Source organism: Hippopotamus amphibius, chromosome 9 (genome assembly GCF_030028045.1).
Source record: "Hippopotamus amphibius kiboko isolate mHipAmp2 chromosome 9, mHipAmp2.hap2, whole genome shotgun sequence".
Lineage (NCBI taxonomy): Eukaryota > Metazoa > Chordata > Mammalia > Artiodactyla > Hippopotamidae > Hippopotamus > Hippopotamus amphibius.
Window position 1 is genome coordinate 41,718,541 of NC_080194.1, and position 22,146 is coordinate 41,740,686.

The 22,146-nt window shown below is 36.6% G+C and overlaps 1 protein-coding gene across 6 annotated transcripts in view; it reads left to right on the plus strand.

Moving 5' to 3' along the window:
* The window catches only part of NUP98 (nucleoporin 98 and 96 precursor), a 102,302-nt gene that overhangs the window by 48,681 nt on the left and 31,475 nt on the right, over positions 1–22,146 (plus strand). For 5 of the 6 annotated variants that reach the window (XM_057747930.1, XM_057747935.1, XM_057747931.1 and 2 more), the window contains exons 14-20: positions 768–955; positions 11,020–11,136; positions 12,782–13,080; positions 15,608–15,721; positions 16,407–16,545; positions 20,324–20,501; positions 21,314–21,478. In XM_057747930.1, the coding sequence (XP_057603913.1) occupies positions 768–955; positions 11,020–11,136; positions 12,782–13,080; positions 15,608–15,721; positions 16,407–16,545; positions 20,324–20,501; positions 21,314–21,478 (1,200 nt within the window). The remainder of the gene's footprint in view (positions 1–767; positions 956–11,019; positions 11,137–12,781; positions 13,081–15,607; positions 15,722–16,406; positions 16,546–20,323; positions 20,502–21,313; positions 21,479–22,146) is intronic. The other variant, XM_057747934.1, reaches the window with a different exon arrangement.

Here is a 22,146-nt window from a genome sequence, read left to right on the forward strand (position 1 = left end):
CTGCACTGATTACTAATATTGTAATATCCTTAAAAATCAGGGAGAGTAATTATATTGTTTTTATCCTTAGTGTTGACTCATGGTAATTATCAGTGTTTATTAAATGGTTGATAAATGCAAGCTAGTATCTATCCACTTTTTCAGAGTGATTTAGATTGCATAAAAGTTGAATATTTATGGCTATCTCTCAGTTTTTCTTGAAGCATAAGACTTTTGGTTTAATTGAAAAGTAATTAGGCTTTGAATAATTTTGGTATTATATTTTCTTAAAATTGAATATAAATATTGTCACCTTTGTTTTAGAAAGCAAAACAACTGCCGGCTATTCTCTTCTGTAAGATGAAGAGAAATGCACAAAGTATATTAGTATGTTCTGTTAGTACATTTTGATTTACAAGGTACTTCAAATGCAATATCTCAGTTACATTTTGAAACAAGTCAGACAAGTTCTGTTAGTACATTTTGATTTACAAGGTACTTCAAAAGCAGTATCTCAATTACATTTTGAAACAAGTCAGAAAAACTCATTGAAAATGGGGGCTGGAGAGGTGAATAAAAATCAATTATAGAGAAATAAAGACAGTTCCATTAGCATTCACATATACATACAAAGTTGGGTGGGAAATCCTTGTGTTCCGGGAGCCCAGACTCCAAGAGGGATCTAGCAGGTGAGTGGCAGAGATGAGGTGTGAACTGTGGTCTTCTGATTTTTAAGGTTAATACCATACTTGAGTTAAACTAGAACTTTCCTTGATTTTTTTTTCCAGAGATTGAAACCAACAAATCCAGCAGCTCAGAAGGCTCTCACAACACCTACTCATTATAAACTGACACCCCGCCCCGCCACCAGAGTCCGACCAAAGGCTTTACAAACAACAGGCACAGCCAAGTCACATCTCTTTGATGGGCTAGATGATGATGAACCATCCTTAGCCAATGGAGCATTCATGCCCAAGTGAGTTTCTGCTAAATTAGATGTAAAATATTAATATAAACTAAATATAAAACTGTTTACTTAAATGTGCCACAAATATTATACATTTTTTCTTGTAATTTGAAAAATAGAGAATATTATGAAGAAGAATAAAAATAACTTGAGCACTCCCATGGATAATCATAGTTAACATAAGCATGTCTTGGTTAATATGCTTCCAGTTTTGCATATACCTCTTATTTGGTTTTGTTTTTGATAAGCTAATGCTTACATTATTTTAAACAGAAGATACTGTTTTCTTTTACAACTCAAATTGGCCAAACTAGTTAAGAAAATATGTGTGTGTATATATACACACGTTTGTTTTAATTCCTACACATACAGATATTAAATAATAAAATAAATAATTACACAGAACGTAAATTCAGGAAAGTATGTAGAAGAGTTGTTGGTAAACATTGAAAATTATACTTAAAGTATGCAAACGTACCTTACTAGAGTGTTGATATTTATACATGGGAAAAAACCGAAGAAAAATACATATCAACATGTCAACAGTAGTTAACATCTGGAGGTATAATTTCAGGGCATTTCATTTCTAAGTTATTTATTTTTCTAGATACATAGCTAAACACACACAAACATAGAGGGTTTTGTTAAACACTAAGTACTTTTCTAATCAGAAAGGAAAGCTTTTTTTTTTTTTTTTTTTAAACTTTGGGGGGAAAAGTAGGAATTCATCTCTTGTAGTTCTTTGTCTATGAATGTTACAAAGTGTAAAAAATTATCACTCCTTTTTTCCTCTTAAAAGTATGGTGAGCAGCTGCTTCAGAAAAGATGGAAAGTACAATTTTATACATTTCTCATAACATCATTGGATTGTTTTGAAGGCAGGGACTATGTGTTATTCATGTCTGTGTCCCCAGCATTTAGCAAATTGTTTGGTACAGAGTAAGTAAAAATGGCTTAGAGTCACCCTTTTTAGTCCAGTCATCAGATCAACAACTCTCAGGGCAATTTCACCAGGCCTTAGGATCTGCAAGTATGATATACAAATAGAGAGGACTGGAGTGGGAAGGCACACATTTTGCTGTAATGTGGTATCCCCTTCTTGGCTTCTGCTGGTCTGTGGTGTTGCTCTCAACAGTCTTTACTTAATGTATCAGAAGTACACAATTTACCTATCACTTTTCCTTGATTTACTGTCCTGGAAATGTGGCTTCCAGGACCACCCCCCCATCCCCCCCACTTTTCTAGTTTTGTTCCTACCTTACTGGTTGCTCTTTCTGTCTCCCTTGCTGGTTCCTCTTCTTGGCCTCTTAAAATAGGAATCTTGGCCTCTTAAAATTGGAATGCCCCTAGGCTCAGTTCTTGATCACATTATCTTTACTCACTTCCAAAGTGATTTAATTTAATTCAAGACTTTTATTACTTATTTTAATTTAATTAGACTGTAGTCTAATTCTCAAACTTTGATCTCTAGTCTGGAACTCTCTCTCAACCTCCAGAGTCTTATATCCAATATCCAGCCCTACTCAGCATCTCCACTTGCATGTCTAATAGACATTTATTTCAAAATTAACATGTCCAGAACTGAACTTCTGATCTTCCACCTAAAAGCTTTTCCATGCAAAGCCTTTCCTATTGCAGATAGTTGTGTTTCTATCACTCTAGTTGCTCAGGCCAAAAATTTTGGAATCATCATTGACTTTTTCCATACATCCCATATCTAAGCCATCAGCAAATCTTTGTTCTACCTTTAAAAATTATCCAGAATCTGACCAATTCTTACCACCTTCACTGCTACTAATTACCTTGACCCAAGACACTATGATCTCTTGACTGAATTACTGCAGTATTTTCCTAATTGATCTTTCTGCTTTTATCCTTGTTCCTTTGCATTCTTTTTAATTAATTAGCTGCCTTGGGTCTTCGTTGCTGCACACGGGCTTTCTCTAGTTGTGGCGAGCGGGGGCTACTCATTGTGGTGCGCAGGCTTCTCATTGCGGTGAACTCTCTTGTTGCAGAGCACGGGCTCTAGGTGCGTGGGCTTCAGTAGTTGTGGCACATGGGCTCAGTAGTTGTGGCTCACGGGCTCTAGAGTGCAGGCTCAATAGTTGTGGTGCACAGGCTTAGTTGCTCCACGGCATGTGGTATCTTTCTGGGGCAGGGATTGAACCGGTGTCCCCTGCATTGGCAGACAAATTCTTAATCACTGTGCCACCTAGGAAGTCCCTCCTTTACATTCTGTTCAGAATACAGCTAACAGTGATTCTTTTGAAGTGTAAGTCAGACCATGTCACACTCTGTCCAAAACTCAATGGTGGTTCTTACTTCACCCAGTAAAAGCTGAATTCCTTACAATGGCATATAAGGCCCTGAAAGATCTGACCCATCATTACCTCTGTAAACACATCTACTACTGTCTTCACTGTTTACTGGACTATAGTCTTGCTGCTGTTAGGGCAGGAAAGGCATGCTGTCACTTTTGGATCTTTGCTCTAATTGTTCTCTTTACCTGAAACACTTCTCCCCATAAATCTATATAGCTAACTCTCTTACTCTTTACTCAAATGTCACCCCAGTGAAGACTACTCTGACCACCCTTTTTAAACATTTATTTGGCTGCATTGGGTCTTAGTTGCGCCACGTGGGTTCTTTTAGTTGTGCCATGTGGAATCTTTAGTTTCACCATGCAAACTCTTAGTTACGTCATGTGGGATCTAGTTCCTTGACCAGGGATTGAGCCTGGGCCCCCTGCACTGGGAGCGTGAAGTCTTAGCCACTGGCCCACCAAGGAAGTCCCAGAACTCCCCATGTTCTTATCCTTTTCCTTTTTTTCCCATGCCTTCTGTTTATTTATTAACGTTTGGTTTTTGTCTGTTTTCTCTGTCTAGAACGTAAGTTCTATACAGGCAGGTACTGTTTTTTTTTCTTCTGTGATTTAACGGGCCTAGAACAGTTCTGGTGACATTGTAAATGATCTATAAATGTTGAATATATGAATGGATGTTAGGCATAAATAGAGCTAGATAAAAATAAGCATTCCCACTTTACTCCTGTAGCCACTCGTGGGAGGGTGAGGCTTTGAGATGGAGACCATCTAAGCCAAGCGACAGGAGGGGATAGGGACTGTAAAAGTCTTTCCAGTGTCTGCTGTCAGTTTTCTATTACTGAGTTGTTAGTAACTGTATTTTATTTTTTTGTTTGTTTTTTGGGGGTTTTTTTTTGTTTGTTTTTTGCTTTTTTTAAATTTTATTTATTTATTATTTTTTTGGGGGGGTACACCAAGTTCAGTCATCTGTTTTTATACACATATCCCTGTATTCCCTCCCTTCCTTGACTCCCCCCCCCCCCCCCCCCCGAGTATTTTAATAACTACCTAAAGGAAATGGTGTATGCCACTATTCACTTCCTGAACTAAGCCTTGGGCCACCACATTATGGCTTTGTAGAGAGTTGCCATATAGTATCACAAATGGCAGAGGATTCGTGAGGGATTTTATGACTGTGGCCAGCACTAGAACAGTACACTGTTTGCTCTGAAAGATGAATTTGGTAGCTTGACAAGTGTGAGAATCTTATCAGTGCCATGTCATTTTCGTTTTGCCTTTTCATCCTAGTCAGAGGAAATTTGCTATAGAGCAAGCCATTAATTTTCTTTATTCTGAATGACAAAATTAGAAATATTCTTTATTGTTTATGTTCATTCCTTTATTCAGCAAAAATTTATTCAGCTACTACATGCCAAGTGTGATGGGCACTGGGAATGCAGCTGTGAATAAGACACATTCCTCCATCACAGTCTGTGGGGGAAGAGAAATGTTGACAGAGTAATCACAAGTGAGACAAGTGACAGAAAGAAGTAGAGATTGCCACTGTAGGAGACAAACAGAATGATGAAGGAAAGCTTCTCTGAGGATGTGTTGTTTAAACTGAAGAGGGGTAGGGAGAACTGTCAGGCAGAAGGGAGTGTTTTGATGTTTATGGTTTTAAGTACACATATATATTTTTTCAAATGGATATATTTTTATTTTCGAGTTTTCTTTTCAATGTTTGTTTCAAACATGACTTGACCAAATGGTGTTCTGTCTTGTATTTACCAAGCTAGTTTCTGTGCCGACCAGTCCCCCCCCAATTACATCAAGTACTAGAAAGTGCAAGTTGTTGCCTGGAGATGAGGGAGAGGTCTTGGAGAGGTAGAAAGGAGAGATTACAAGGTGTATGAGGAGACTTCTGAGTGTTTATGGCTATATTGTTTTTCCTGATTGTGATGATGGCTTCACTGGTGTATACAGATGTCAAAACTTATCAAATTGTACAATTTAATGTGTGCTATTTACTGTATGTCAATTTTGAACTAATAAGTAGATGTAGCAAGGTTGTGGGAAACAAGTTAAATATATACAAGTAACTTTTATGCCTTTGTAGCTCTAGTCCTATAAGCCAGCTGAGGGCAGTGACATAAATATGGCAAAACACATATGGATCTGTCACTTGTTTTTACTTATGAAACATTTCATTGTTGAAATAAATCAGGTATTCAAAGTCACATAGTTTTGCTTTCACAAATTGTGCAACACTTTTCTGTTCTTGTGTTTGTTTTTTGTACCTGTCTCATCTTAATATTTCTGATCCTAATCCTCTTCACATTTGCCTGACACTGTTTTTATGTTTCATATTTAGCCTTGTCTTTTAGTTGTGTGTTCTTCATGAGAAACATTTAATTAAACCATCTTCTCTACCCCACCCCCTCCACCCCTGTTGCTGTGTTTCCATCCATTGCAGCCAATATTTTCTGTGATCACCAGGTTGTACGCTCTTTGGCCAGAAAGAACCCTTTCACATTGGCTTCTAAGTCCTTTCCATAGGCTCTGATAGTGTGTGGTAACTTACTTTCTTGTAGAATTCTCTGTGTAAAATTGTGTCCGGGATTTTTTTCCCCTTCTTTGTTCCTGATTTAGATTGGCTTCCTTTCTTATAATTTCCTTGCCCAATTTTGGTATAAAAGTTATGCTGATCTCACAAACAAGTTGGATCATTTCCTCTATTTTCTGGAAGACTTTGTGTAAGATAGGCCTTTTTCTTTCTCCCCCTTCCATTAAATGTTGGATACTGGTAAAGATACAAGTCCGTATCTAAAGTAATAGGACTTCAGCTTTTCATTTTTTTTGTCACTTTTGAGAAGTTATGTTCTTATAATATTCATTTCAGCTCATTAAAATTCCAAACTTATAGGCATAAAGTCATTTAAAAATATCCTTACTGTCTTAATTCATTTTAGTGGAATCTGTAGGGATGTCCCTGTTTTCATTCCTGACATCTTGTGCCTTCTCCTTTTAGCATTGTGGTCAGGAATCTACCAGTTTTACTGACTGCTTCAGAGAACTAACTTCTGGCATTATTGATGCTCTCTAGTCTGTGTTTCCTGTTTCATTAATTTTTAATTTTATTTATCATATTTTCACTAATGTTTAATTTTGTTTTTAGTCCCTTTCTCCCCCTTTTTTAATGGTGTTTAATTTTCTGTCCTTTGTCTAAATGGATGCTTAGCTTTTATTTTCAACTTTCCTTCTTTCCAAATATTAATATATGCTTTTAGAGATGTAAATTTCCCTTTTATTTCAGCTCTATTTCTACTGAGTTTTGATATGGAGTACTTTTTTTTTTTTAATAAATTTATTTATTTTTATTTATTGGCTGCATTGGGTCTTTGATGCTGCACGTGGGCTTTTTCTAGTTGTGGAGAGCAGGGGCTACTCTTCATTGTGGTGCGCAGGCTTCTCATTGCAGTGGCCTCTCTTGTGGAGCACAGGCTCTAGGTGCGTGGGCTTCAGTAGGTGTGGCACGAGGGCTCAATAGTTGTGGCTCACAGGTTCTAGAGTGCAGACTCAGTAGTTGTGGTACACGGGCTTAGTTGCTCGTGTATGTGGCATGTGGGATCTTCCTGGCCCAGGAATGGAACCCGTGTCCCCTGCATTGGCAGGCAGATTCTTAACCACTGTGCTGCCAGGGAAGCCCTGATATGGAGTACTTTTAACATTCAAGTAATAATTATATGATAAATGCTTTCTGATTTTCATGGGATTTTTTGAGGCTTGGGTTATTCAAGAGTATAAATTCTTTTTATTTATTTATTTATTTATTTATTTATTTATTTATTGGATGCATTGGGTCTTCGTAACTGCACAAAGGCTTTCTCTAGTTGTGGCGAGCAGTGAATGGGGGCTACTTTTCATTGTGGTGCATGGGCTCCTCATTGCAGTGGCTTCTCTTGTTGCAGAGCATAGGCTCTAGGTGCGTGGGCTTAAGTAGCTGCGCCACATGGGCTCAATAGTTGTGGCTCATGTGCTCTAGAGCTCAATAATTGTGGTGCATGTGCTTAGTTGCTCCGCGGCATGTGGGATCTTCCTGGAGCAGGGATCAAGCCCATGTCCCCTGCATTGGCAGGGGGATTCTTAACCACTGTGCCACTTAGGAAGTCCCAAGAGTATAAATTCTTAACATGAAGATTTTTAAGTTATCTTTTTGTTATTGATTTCTAGCTTATGTGCAAAACAATGTACTTCAGATGATTTCAATTCTTTGAAACTTGTGGCTTTTATTTTATTCATTGGCTGTGGCACATGGGCTCAATAGTTGTGGCTCATGGGCTCTAGCGCGCAGGCTCAGTAGTTGTGGCACACGGGCTTAGTTGTTCCTTGGCATGTGAGATCTTCCCGGACCAGGATTGAACCCATGTGCCCTGCCTTGGCAGGTGGATTCTTAACCACTGTGCCACTGGGGAAGCCTGTGGCTTGCTTTAATAATCCAGCATATGGTTAGTTTTTGTAAACATTCCATATGTATTTGAAAAGAATATTTATTCCATAATTGTTGTGTATGGTGATATTAAATTAGACTAAGCTTGCTAATCATTTAGGTCATCTACGTACATAGTGATTTATTTGGTTCGGATATTTCAGTTACTTTATTTCTTTAACCTCCAACATCACAAAAACATATATGGACACGTCTGCAGTTTTCCTAAATTTATTTTAATATTTAGCAGCTTTTACAGATGTGTGCCTGAATCGCTTGTATTTTACCATTTTTTTTTACTCACTAATTATTGTGGTAAAATATACATGAAAATGATTAAAATGATAAATTTTATGTTATATACAATTACAGTTCCCTGGTGTTAAGTATATTTACAATATTCTGTAACTCTCACCACCAGTATCTCCAGAACTTCATCATCCCAAACAGAAACTTTGTATCTGCCATGCTGTAATTCCCTGTTTTCTTCTTCCCTAATCCCTGTTAACCTTTATATTACTGTCTATAAGAATTTGCCTACTTTTGATACCTTATATACAGAGAATCATTCAGAATTTACCCTTTCATGTCTGGATTATTTTACTTGGCATAATTTTTTAAAATTAATTTTTATTGGAGTATAGTTGCTTTACAATGTTGTGATAGTTTCTTGCTGTACAGCAAAATGAATTAGCCATACATATACATATATCCCCTCCCTTTTGGACTTCCTTCCCATTCGTGTCACCACAGGGCAATAAGTAGAGCTCCCTTTGCTATACAGTATGTTCTCATTAGTTGGCATAATGTTTTAGAGGTTCATTACGTTGTAGTATGTATCCGAACTTCATTCCTTTTAAAGGCTGAATAATATTCCACTGTATGGTTAACCCACGTTTTGTTTATCCATTCCATCTATTAATGGACATTTGGGTTGTTTCCACCTTTTAGCTATGTGAGTAGTGCTGCTGTGAGTGTTGGTGTAAAAGTATCAGTCCCCGGTTTCAATTCTTTTGGGTATATATCTAGGACTGGAATTGTTTGGTCATACATTAATTCTATAGTTAACCTTTTAAAGAACTGCCAAACTATTTTCCACAGCAGCTGCACCATTTTACATTCCCACCAGCAGTGCACAATGTTTTTATTTTCTCCATACCCTCGTCAGCTCTTGTTATTTCCTGGTTTGTCTGTTTGTTTATAACAGCCATCCTAGTGGGGGTGAAGTGGTACCTCATGCTTGTAATTTGCATTCCCTTTATGATGTTGTGTATCTTATGTGTTTATTGGCCATTTCTCTTCTTTGAAGGAAACTATGGCAGTAATTGAAGTTCAAGGATGATGATATTGATCGTCAGAGGATTTTGGGTGTGTTTGTTTGTTTGTTTGTTTGTTTTTGAGGTGAGTCAAAGCTGAACTTAGGACCATGTGCTGAACTTACGACTTGGGACTTTCTAGGTCCCAACACAAAATGAGTGGCATTCACTAGTGCCCCACCCCCTCGGTAGACTCCAGTCTCTGCCTCCACAGTCCCACAAGACTGTCAAGTTCACCATCAACCTTTTAGCCTTCCCCTTGGAATCAGAAAAGTCTCCAGGAGAAAAGCAACCCCAAGTATCTTGGACACCTCCCCATGCCACTGTGCCCCCAGGTTGCTGGTACAGTCATTTTTTGCTATCTTGTTGGCTCTTAATGCCTAGAAAGAGTTCTGAGTTTTCTGGTGATCCTCCCTAGGAGAATTAGTCTGCACTACCTAGTCTACCATTAATAAGAGGGCAAGTTTTATTTCTCATGGAAATAATAATTTTTTATTGTCAAGTGCCTATTTTATTGGCTTACTTAATACTTATTTAATAACATTATTACAATAGGGAGTATAACTAGCATACATAGGTAAGGAACAAACACTAGATGTTTGTTACTGTATAACCCAATTGTTGAGACTAGAGTAAATAAGAGAGTAGCCTGCTACTTAATGGTTGGCTTTGAGGGGCGGGGCAGGGGGGTAGCGGGTTGGTTGGTGGGATTTTTTTGTTTTGTTTTTGTTATTTTGGCCATACCACCCACCATGTGGGACCTGAGTTTTCTGACCAAGGATCGAACCCATGCAGTGGAAGCCTGGAGTCCTAATGACTGGACCACCAAGGAATTCCCAGTGGTTGTTTTTTTTAAAAGAGGGATTGGAATGCATTCCCAGTGGTTGGTTTTTTTAAAAGAGGGAATCCAGTGATTTTTTTTTTTTAATTGTTTTGTTTTGTCTTGTTTTTAATTGTGGTTTTTTTTTTTTTTTTTTTTTTTGGCTGCATTGGGTCTTCATTGCTGCGCGCAGGCTTTTCTCTAGTTGTGACGAGTGGGGGCTGTGGTTCATTGCGGTACGTGGTCTTCTCATTGAAGTGTCTTCTCTTGTGGAGCACAGGCTCTATGCACTCGGGCTTCAGTAGTTTGCGGTGCATGGGCTCAGTAGTTGTGGCTCGAGGGCTTTAGAGCTCAGGCTCAAGTAGTTTTGGTGCACAGGCTTAGTTGCTCTGCGGCAAGTGGGATCTTCCTGGACCAGGGATCGAACCTATGTCCCCTGCATTGGCAGGTGGATTCTTAACCACTGTGCCACCAGGGAAGTCCCAATCCAGTGACTTTTAAGTGGAGGTTAATTAAGACCTCTTATATGGTTTTTCTATTTAAAGCTGGCATACTGTAGAGATTGTTACCTTCAATAAACCTATTGTACACAAACTTGAACTTTTGAGGTATTCATGGTCATTTCCATTATTGGACATCAAGGGTTTTTACTCCTCTTTCTTGTCTTTTCTTAAAGAAACCTTTTTCATTACATCAACAAATATCTATCCTCCTATTTTCCTTCAAGGCAGCATGCCAGGTTCTATACAGAAGCAGTCATAAATCCTGACTGCCAAAACAGAAAAAATTAAAGAGAGGAAAGACGTGTAGAGAAATAATTGAAATATATGACAGTGTGATGAGGAAACTAGTGTCTGGACAGAATGCTCAGGGAGTTCAGAAAGGGAAGAGTATTTTCTGTGGGATTTCCTACTTGTTTTTGATGTGCTTAGGTTATTCTTCCAGACACCAGAGTGTAATATATTTGAGACTTTGTATTCTGGTTATATGTATTTATGGGACAAGTTGGTGAATTGAACTTGTTAGGTCAAGTTTAGATATATATGAATTGAATAAGAGTACCTTTTTCCACTCAAGGTTTTAAGATAGTCTTTGATGTAATCATGTGTGCCTGAGTTCTTTCTTTTTTTCTTTGGTCTCTGTTTATAGGAAGAGCATTAAGAAGTTGGTTTTGAAAAACCTTAACAATAGCAATCTCTTCTCTCCTGTTAATCGTGATTCAGAAGATCTAGCTTCACCATCTGATTATCCAGAAAATGGAGAGAGGTAAACTGAATTCTCTTTTGGATTATTTCTGGTTAGAGAGCGTTGTTCTCTTTTAGAGGAGATTCTGAGCTTAGCATTTATTCATACTATGAAGTTAGAAGTATTGGGTTGGCCAGAGTTCATTTGGTTTTCCTGTACCATCTTATGGAAGAACCCGAACAAACTTTTGGCCAACCCAGTGTTACAGCGTATGAGCACCTAGAAATTATGTTGTGTTTTTGCTTCTTGAGTACTTTAGACCTTAAAATTATTATTTTTCTGATTCAGTTCTGCAAAACTATTTTGGTATCCAGGTATGTCATTTTTGGACAGGGTTAGCATGCATGTGACACCCCATGCCCCTTTTAAAATAAGGTTTTTTTTGTGATAATTATTAAAGTGATACACAGTCACTGTAACCAACCTCCCCACCCCCCAAAAGTATAGAAATATATAAAGGAGGAAGTAAAAGTATGTACACTAATCCTTAATAGTTCAGTATATATTCTTTTTTTTTTCTAACTATGTACATAGCTTTTTTTTATTTTTTTTATTTTTTTTATTTTTGTTTTTTTTTGTTTTGTTTTGTTTTTTTGGCACACGGGCTTAGTTGCTCCGTGGCATGTGGGATCTTCCTGGAGCAGGGATCGAACCTGTGTCCCCTGCATTGGCAGGCAGATTCTTAACCACTGCACCACCTAGGAAGCCCCTCAGTATATATTCTTACAGTTTAGAAATTTATTTATAAATATATTCTTACATATTGTGGAGTTTTGCACAAAATAATATTCTATAATTTGTTTATTTCTACTTACTATAAATACCTTTCTGTATCAGTATGTATAACCTACCTCTTTTCTAAATGACTCTGTAACCATTACTGTGAATGTAAAGTAATTCAGTCAGTTCTCTATTAGAGGACATGTGGATTATTTTGGTATTCCTATAGTCAAAGTAATGCTTCAATGAAAAATCCCTGTATATATGTCTTTGCACTCCTGTTTTTTTCTCTTTGGATAAAATTTTTTTTTTTTTTTTTTTTTTTTGGCACACGGTCTTAGTTGCTCCGTGGCATGTGGGATCTTCCTGGAGCTGGGATCGAACCCGTGACCTCTGCATTGTCAGGCAGATTCTTAACCACTGCGCCACCTAGGAAGCCCCTCTTTGGATAAAATTTTAGTTTGAGATTTCATAAATGAATCATCTAATGCCTTACTGATTATAACATTAAAAATTAAAATTTTTTCAGGTTTTTATATTGAAATTCACCAGATTATTTGACCGCATATAGTAGACACCCCCCCCCCCACACACACACACACAAACTAAAAATTGTGATGCTCAGATTCATTCATTCATGAAAATAGATCAGTTAAAGGCATGAAATCTACAGCCAGATTTCCTGGGTTACAGTCCCAACTCTAGCTTTTATAGCTTTGTGACCTTGGCAAGTTATTTTTTTGTGTCCTAGTTTTCTATAAAATACAGAGAATGATAGCAGCCCATTTTACAGGATTACCATTAAGTAGTAAGTGAATTTTTAAGACATAGAGTTACCTAGAACAGTGCCACATACTTAGTAAAGGCCTAGTAATGGTTGATTGTTACCATTTTGTTACTGCTACAGGGGACTAACATAGTATTTGTTTATTTTCTCCCTTTTCAGATTCAGTTTTCTGAGCAAACCGGTCGATGAAAACCATCAGCAGGATGGAGATGATGATTCTCTTGTGTCACGTTTTTATACTAACCCTATTGCCAAACCCATTCCTCAAACCCCAGAGAGTGCTGGAAGTAAACATAACAGCAGCAACAATGTGGATGATACCATTGTTGCATTAAACATGCGTGCTGCCTTGCGAAATGGACTGGAAGGAAGCAGTGAAGAGACCTCTTTTCATGAGGAGTCACTGCAGGATGACCGAGAAGAAATAGAAAGTAATACTTACCCTATGCATCCAGCAGGTCAGATTCATATTGGCACACAAGTAAACTCTTAGCAGGCATATGAGACCTCTTGTTTGTTACTGTTTTTCAACATTACAGAAGTCAGCTATCTGAATTTCTAAATGTTTTTTTATTGCATTTTATGGAAGTTAACACAAACACTTCTCACTGATGCCTTGGTTGATTTGGAGTTTACATCTTTTTGTACCTTTGGAGTAGTTAAAATTCATTTCGTTAATTGTCCTGGTATAGTTTAAATATCGCAAATTTTGAGACCAGAGAGACTATCCTGACTTTTCCTAGCTTTATAAACTCACATAGATAGTTTATTGGTTTTTTAATTAAAATTATAGCAGTATTACTTATCATATGAGATTTGAATTAGTTTAAGTATATAGACCATAATACCTGACGAGAATAGGCATTCAAATGTTAGTGGTTGCTGTGGTTATCATCACCTCAGTTCTGTGCTTTTCTTTTTTGTCCCCAACAACGAACTGATTAGTTTATCCAAATTAATCCATGAAACAGTATAAACTACAAGATTGAAGTTTCTTAATGGGATGGTTAAAGTTTGCCCCTTTTTTGTCTGTTGACTTAACATCTCATTTAGGTTTTGACAGGTATCATTACATTCTCCCTTCCCCCCTTGTACTGAGGTACAATTTACATATAGTGAAGTACACAGATCTTAAGTGTTCATTTCAATGAATTTTGAGACATATATACTCAATCAAGAGATACAACATTTCTTTCACCCTGGAAAATTCCTTTACATCCCCATCTCAAGAAGTCAACGAGTCTCATTTCTGTTACATAGATTAGTTTCACCTTGTCTGTCTTCCTTTCTTCCTTCCTTCCTTCCTTTTTTGCCTGCCTGGCGTCTTCGTTGTTGCGCTGTGGGGCTTTCTCTTTCTCTGGTTGTGAGCCAGGGACTTCTCACTGAGGTGGCTTCTCTTGTTTCGGAGCATGGTTTCTAGGCGGGTGGGCTTCAGTAGTTGTGGTGCATGGGTTTAGTTGCTCTGAGGCAAGTGGGATCTTCCTGGACCAGGGATCGAACCCATGTCTCCTGCATTGACAGGCAGATTCGTAACCACTGCACCACCAGGGAAGTCCCTCTTGCCTATTCTTGAAATTTATATAAACTGAGTCATACTATGCATACTTTTATTGACTCTGATTTTTGAGATTTTATTCATGATGTACATATACCAACAGTTCATTATTTTTTATTGCTAAGTAGCATTCCATTATATAAATATGACACATTTGGTTTCTCCATTCTCTGTTAGTGAACTTTTGGGGTTATTTTTACAGTTTGTCTTGATGTGTCTATAAACTTGTTCTATATCTGATTATCTTATTGCCTTCATATATATCTTCTGGTCACTTGGTGCCGTAAGGAAACAACTTTATGCTTTCACATTAAGAATCCTGTGTTATCTATATCTGTGTTTAGACATCTACACGAGTTCATTATGATACTACAGCTTAAGTACCCAGTCTAGATTTTTTTATTGTTTCTAGTTTTCTCACTAACGTTTTTTGCCACCTCCCAATTTAAAATTCCCTTCTTAAGGACACTCTAACAACCCTCTAAAAGTTGCCCATAGAGAAGCAAGTTAAGCATGTGAGTGAGTGGGCATTGCTAGAGGCTGGAGCTTGACCTTATATTGGCCTTGAACTCTTTTCTCTTAGAGAGTACGTTACCCTGATCTCTGCCTATAAATGGAACAAGGAATGGTCAGAACAAGCAATACCCATTATATATTTTCTTTGATTTCTTCAGAAATCTACCGAGTTAGTACTTTTTAAAATAACATCAATGTAGTCCTTTAAGTTCCCATTTGTCTGTGGGACTTTCTCATGTAGGATTTTTCATCTTAATTTTAGCTCTCAATTTGAGGATGTAAATTTGAAAGATACAAGAGGTTTATGGAAGGCAATAGGTTATAAAACTAAAAGCATTGAGCTTGGAGTTTTAGCTCCACCACTACGACTGAATTACTGCGTAAGCCAAAAATCTGGGTTTGGGCATCTTCCATGTGTAAAATAAAAGGAAAAAAATAAGTCTTTCCCAGAATATATTCTATGGAATGCCTTTTATAGTGCAGTATGTTAATGGGTGTCGTATGAAAAGGAAGTTCTGTGGTTAATTAAGTCTTGGAAGCACTGGATTAAGTAAATAGATTTCGTTATTTTGTGAGTTTTCACAGTCTGTAATATGCTGCCTTGTGCATGTTCTCCCAGCTTAACCTAACCATGTTTTTTTTAAAAAAAACACTTGGTTCTCTTAGGAATAGTGTTTCTTAGAAAACCAGATTTAAAAAGAAAGAAAGAAAGAAAAGAATACCAGCTTGGAAAAATGCTTTATTTGTGTATATTTTCTCCTTTTATAATAATTCAATTACTGATTATTTCAGGTAATTTTTAAAATTATCCACTTTGTAGAAAACCTTTAAAAAGGAAAAAGTGAAATAAATATTACTGAAAATTCCTCTACCTGAGGTCAGTCACAACTAATGTTTTGTTTCTTTTGTCATAGGCATCATTCTCACCAAGGCTGGCTACTATACCATTCCGTCCATGGATGACCTTGCCAAAATTACCAATGAAAAAGGAGAGTGCATTGTCTCTGACTTCACTATTGGTCGTAAAGGTGAGTGTGAATTTGGGAGTTAGTGTATAAGACAGAGATCTGTATTTTATTTTGGTAATTAAATAAAGGAAGCTTTTGATAGCTAAATTTGTTTTTTTACCTACATTTGGATCCACCTTGGCCTGAATAGACACTTTGATTGACAAGTAACAAAAAAGACTAGAACTTTGTAACATTCTTTGGTAAGTATTTGCCTCATTGCAATTTTCTGCAATTAAAATACTGCAAACAGCAAGAAACACTAAGTGAGAAAATTAGTAGTTAACAAGAGATGGGTAATATTTAGGTTCAACTTCACATTAAGTTATTACAGATAAAATTTTCTTGGGGAAAAATCTCATCTTGTATTAAAAGAAGGGCTCAAGTATTTTAATTCATATTGTGGGCTAAGTGTTAAGGATTGTTTATGTAGCAGCTGTACGGATACGTGAGAAGAGATTTTACAAGGCTATTTTGAGGATAAGTGCTATAAAAATGCATATGTTAAATCAGATAACAAATGTATTTGCTGTCACCTAATACATATTTTATGAAATAACGCATTCAAGGAATTGCTGGGTGATTTAAAATATTGATTAATATTAAAAGCTGCTTGCTCCTTCTGTTTATATAATCAGTAGAAGTATGAAGAGGGTATTTGCCCTCTATATAGGATGAGTTTTTAATTGTTTGCTCTGATTTATAGGTTATGGTTCAATCTATTTTGAAGGAGATGTGAATTTGACAAATCTAAATTTAGATGACATTGTGCATATCCGAAGGAAAGAAGTGATTGTCTACTTAGATGATGACCAAAAACCACCTGTGGGTGAAGGGCTAAACAGGTAAGAATTTATTTACATATTTAAAAAATAATCAGCTAAATCACGATTTTTTTTTAACACAAATATATTCATATTATATACATTTTCCTGCAACTTGTCTCTTTGATTTACTATACAATGTGTGATTATTTTCTCTATTTTCACTTAAAAGTGTGAGTAATAAAGAAATGCTGTAGTATGACTTTTTTTGACTCCTTTTCCCTAATATCATCAGGTCCAATTGTTAGTTTCCAAAAACTTTTGGAGAATGTTTTGGTTTTTTTAGTTGTTTTTTGTTGGTTGGTTTTTGTTTGTTTTGGTTGGTTGGTTTTTTTGTTTTGTTTTTTTGCCATACCACGTTGCATGCAGCATCTTAGTTCACCAACAAGGGATTGAACCTTTGCCTTCTGCAGTGGAAGCACAGATTCTTAACCACTGGACCACTGGAGACATCCTGGAAAATGCTTTTTAATAGTATTTTTTTCTTTGTGCTGTGACTGTGCTTAACTCTCTCTGTAAATTTTAGTGTGAGATGCTAGCTTCTAATATAGTCTAGGTAAAAGGGCCATAATTAAAATCATTTGTATTCACAACCCACTGAGATTGAATCATGAAGAAATAGAAGTTCTGAACAGCCTGGTAACTAATAAGGAAATTGAGTTTGTAATCAACACCCCCTGCGCTGGCCCCCACTTCACCCAAGCCAGGGACCAGATGGCTTCACTGTGAATTCTAACAAACATTTAAAGAAGAATTTACACAAGTTCTCCTCAAACTCTTCCCAAAAATTGAGGAGGGAACACTTTCTAATTCTGTGAGGCAAGCATTACCCTGATTCCAAAGCTAAAAAAAGATGCTACAAGAAAAGAAAACTACAGACCAGTATCTTTAATAAATATTGATGTAAATATCCTCAACAAAATACTGGCAAACAGAATTCAACTCTGCATTGATTGGATTACACACCATGACCAAATGGGATTTATATCTGGAATGCACAGATGGCTCAACATACAAAAATTGATGAATGTAATGCATCACATTTACAAGATGAAGGAAGAAAACCACATGATCATTTCAGTTGATGCAGAAAAAGCACTAGATAAAATTCAACACCTTTTCATGATAAAGACACTCAACAAAATAGAGATAGAAGAAAACTACCTCAGCATAATAAAGGCCATATTTGAAAAACCCACAGTAAACATCATACTCAGTAGTGAAAGACTGAGAGCTTTTCTTCTAAGATCAGTAACAAGACAAGGATGCTTGCTTTTGCCACTGGCATCCAACACAGTACTAGAAGTCCTAGCCAAAGCAGTTAAGCAAGAAAAAGAAATTAAAAGACATTCAAATTGGAAAGAAAGAAGTAAAATTCTCTCTTTTCACAGATGGTGTGATTTTTTTTTTTTTTTTTTTTTAACCTTGCTGCGCAGTACATGGGATCTTAGTTCCTTGACCAGGGATCAAACCTGTGCCTCCTTCAGTGGAAGCATGGAGTCATAACCACTAGACTGCCAGGGAAGTCCCAGATGATGTGATCTTATATATAGAAAGCCTAAAGATTCCACAAAAAAACTTAACAGCTAATAAACAAATTTAGCAAGGTAGCAAGCTACAAAATCAAGATGCATAAAACAGTTGGGTTTCTGTACACTAACAATAATCTGAAAAGACGTTAAGATGACAGTTTCATTTACAATTGCATCAGAAAGAATGAAATACTTAGGAATAAACTTAACCAAAGGAGGCAAAAGACTTGTATGCTGATAATTACAAAACATTGTTGAGAGAAATTAAAGAAGACAGATAAATGAAAAGATATCCCATGTTCATGGGTTGGAAGACTTAAAATTGTTAAGATGTCCATACTACGCAAAGCAGTCTACTGATTTAATGCAGTCCCTATCAAAATGTCAGCAACATCTTCTGCAGAAATAGAAAAAATAATCCTAAAACATATGGAATCTCAAGGGTACCAGACTAATCTTGGAAAATAACAAAGCTTGGAGGACTTACACTTCCTGACTACAATAACCAAAACAGTGTGTTACTGGCATAGAGACAGACATATATAGAGTAATGGGACAGAACAGAGAGCCCACACGTATATGATTAAATGTCGACAGGGTTGCCAAGACCATGCAGTGGTGAAAGAACAATCTCTTCAGCAAATGGTTTTAGAAAAACTGTATCCACAGCAGAATAATGAAGTTGGACCCTTACCTTATGCCATAAATAAAAATGAACTCAAAATTGATCAAAGACCTAAAACATATGACATAAAACTATAAAACTCTTAGAATATGTTTCACAACATATTTGACAAAGATATTCTGGGTATGACACTAAATGCACAGGCAACAAATAGTAAAAATAAACAAACTGGACTACATCAAAATTTAAAACTTCTGTACATCAAAGAATATAATCAACAGAATGAAAATCCAGCAAATCATGTACCTAATAAGGGGCTAATATCCAGAATATGAAGAACTTCTGTAGCCCAACCATTTAAAAAAGAAAAAGGAAATATCAAATTAAAAATGGGCAAAGGAGTTGAATACATGATTCTCCAAATATGATAAACAAATGGCCAACAAGCATATGAAAAGATGCTCATCGTTGATAATAATTAGGGAAATGCACATCAAAACCACAATGAACTATCACACCCCTTAGGAGGTTACTTTAAAAGAAAAATCACATGTTTTTGCAAGTGTGTGGAGAAATTAGAACCATTATGTATTGTTGGGAATGTAAAATGTGGTGCAGCTGCTGTGGGAAAGAGTATCTGTGGTGGTTCCTCACAAAATTAAAAATGATCCAGCAATTGTGCATCTGAGTATATATCCAAAAGAATTGAAAATAGAATCTTAAAAAAATATGTACACATGCATATTCATAGCAGCACTGTTCATAATAGCCAAGAGGTAGAAGAAACCCAAGTGTCCGTGAATAAACAAAATGTATGTACACACAGTGGAATATTATTTGCCTTAAAAAGGAAGGAAACTTTAACATATGCTACAGAATGGATGAGCCTTCAGGACATTATATCTAGTGAAAGAAGCCAGTTGCAAAAAGACAAATAGTGTATAAGTCAAGTTATTTGAGGCATCTAGAGAGTAAAATTCATAGAAACAGACAGTAGAATGGTGATGATAACTTTTATTATACCTTTTTAACCACAATAAAAAATAATATTTTAAAAAGTCATCTATTAATGTGGTAGTCACTGTACTGGATGCAAAGCACACTGGATGAATAGGACAGAGTCCTTGATCTCAGATTTTGCTATTGGAAGGAGTACATTACCATTATTATCATCAATTCACACTCATTATTTAGTGGTTAATACTGTGATGTTCCTGATACGTCATTCTGCAAGCATTTGTTGTTAATGGTAGTTGCTGCTGTTATTACTGTTGTTGTTCTGTACAGTAGCACTTTAAGACCCTTACTAAGACTTAGGTCTTTGCACTGGACTGTTAGCACTGGACTTGGTCAAGGATGCATAGCTTAAGTATTATTAAAATCAGATTGGAAATAATTGATGTACCATGGTAGTTTGAAATAAGTGGGGTTTGACACTCTTGAACCAGATATTTAGCTAGTTGATATGGGGGTGATTCCTTACTCTTAAGCCCATCTACCTTAGGATCTAGGACTCAAGTTTATGAAACACCTGCAGAATAACTCCAGAGTAACACAGGTATCTTTATTTGCTGTGTATGTAGATGTTACTTGGCTTTCTGGTCATAAATATGAAACATTTACACTTGATTTTACATTACAGGAAGGCTGAAGTTACATTGGATGGAGTTTGGCCAACAGATAAAACATCTCGTTGTTTAATAAAGAGCCCAGATCGACTTGCTGATATCAACTATGAGGGAAGATTGGAAGCAGTTTCAAGGAAACAGGGAGCTCAGTTCAAAGAGTACCGCCCTGAAACAGGTTCTTGGGTATTTAAGGTATAGTCATTTAACCTAATTCTTATAAATTATAGTTAGAAATTATAAACAGTATATAATATATGGAAGTTATAAACATAGTTCTTATAAATTGTAGTTATAAACTATGTTAGAAGAGGTCCTTTCTTAAGTTCTGTTTTTACAAATTAGGAATTAGGTATAGAGATACATTATAATTTGCTTCAAATTACACATCTCATTAAACCCCAGAGCTGTAAGGAGCTGTTATAAACTTTATGAGCACATGATTCAAGTTCCACACCCCATCTTATGACCATTTAGATACACTTCTGTGGTGTGTTTTTCTAATTTGTGGCATCGTTGGGACACCAGGCAGGATTTTTGTCCCTTGATAGATCAACTCTTCCTAAATAATTGTTAGTCTTTTAAAGATTTCTGGGGGTGTAGAGGTTGATTTCCTTCCTTCCAGTGGATTCTTTCTCTTCTAAACCAGTTGGATTATTTAGCTTGTTGAAGGCCCTTGTGTAGGTAGAGAACAACTAGGGGTATGTGTGTGGGTGTGTGCGCGTGCGCGCGCACACACACACACACAGAAAATAGTAATGGCTCTTTTGAATATGGATTCCTGTATTAATAAGAAACTTAGTAATTATATGAGCAACTAGTACACACACCAAACATCATCTAAATCTTAGAAAAAACAGTGAAGTGTGATATATGACATTTCATTGTGCTTTAAATATTTTGATCTCTCCTTTTTAATTTTTTTGTTTTTAGACTAATTGTGCAAGATTGCAAGGGCTAGTAGAATGATTTTAAAATTGACTTTGTTGGATTCTTCTCTTCCTTAGGTCTCTCATTTTTCTAAGTATGGCCTTCAGGATTCTGATGAAGAGGAGGAGGAACGGCCATCCAAAACTAGTACAAAGAAGTTGAAGACTGCCCCTTTACCTCCTGCAGGCCAGGCCACCCCGTTCCAGATGGCTCTTAATGGCAAACCAGCACCTCCACCCCAGGTAGAGACGGGACAATGAATTTGAACGGAGCCCATGATACAGAAGTTGAAAGCAAGTCATTCAGCTAGTACAAAGCTGTTTTATGACCCCTGGAACTTTGAAGAGTACAAATGTATTGGCAGTCACGTAAGACAAGTACAAGGGAGGGCATGAGGTGGTACTGGCATCTGTTGTTTACTTGAGAGATTTAAAGAATTCTCTTACTATTTGGATCATTCCTTCTACAGATTGTCATTCTTAAACACCTCCCTTTCTCTTCATTTGGACTTGCTGAATTCTCTGCTCAGTGATCAACTTAAGATAGTATTTTGCTTTTGTGGGTTGATGCAAAGTAAATCCTACTTTTGCTGACTACCTGATGTGCAGTTTAATCTTGTTCTTTACCTTCATGGTTTTTTAAAAGTTCAATTAGCTTTCTGCAAGGGTTTTTAACTCCATTTTTCTCAAGTCTTTTACTTATGCTTCAGGTAATCTCTTGATATTTGTATTTTAACAATACATAATCTTTATGAAAATACATAAAGCTTTAGAATACAAATGAATTACTGGCTTGGGGAGAGTAGGGGCTGCATTATTTATTGCAATTACCTGTACGACACTGTTTTTCAGTATTGTTAAGCCAGTATAAACCTTTTGTCCTTGAAAGGTTTGTAATTTAAATATCAGAT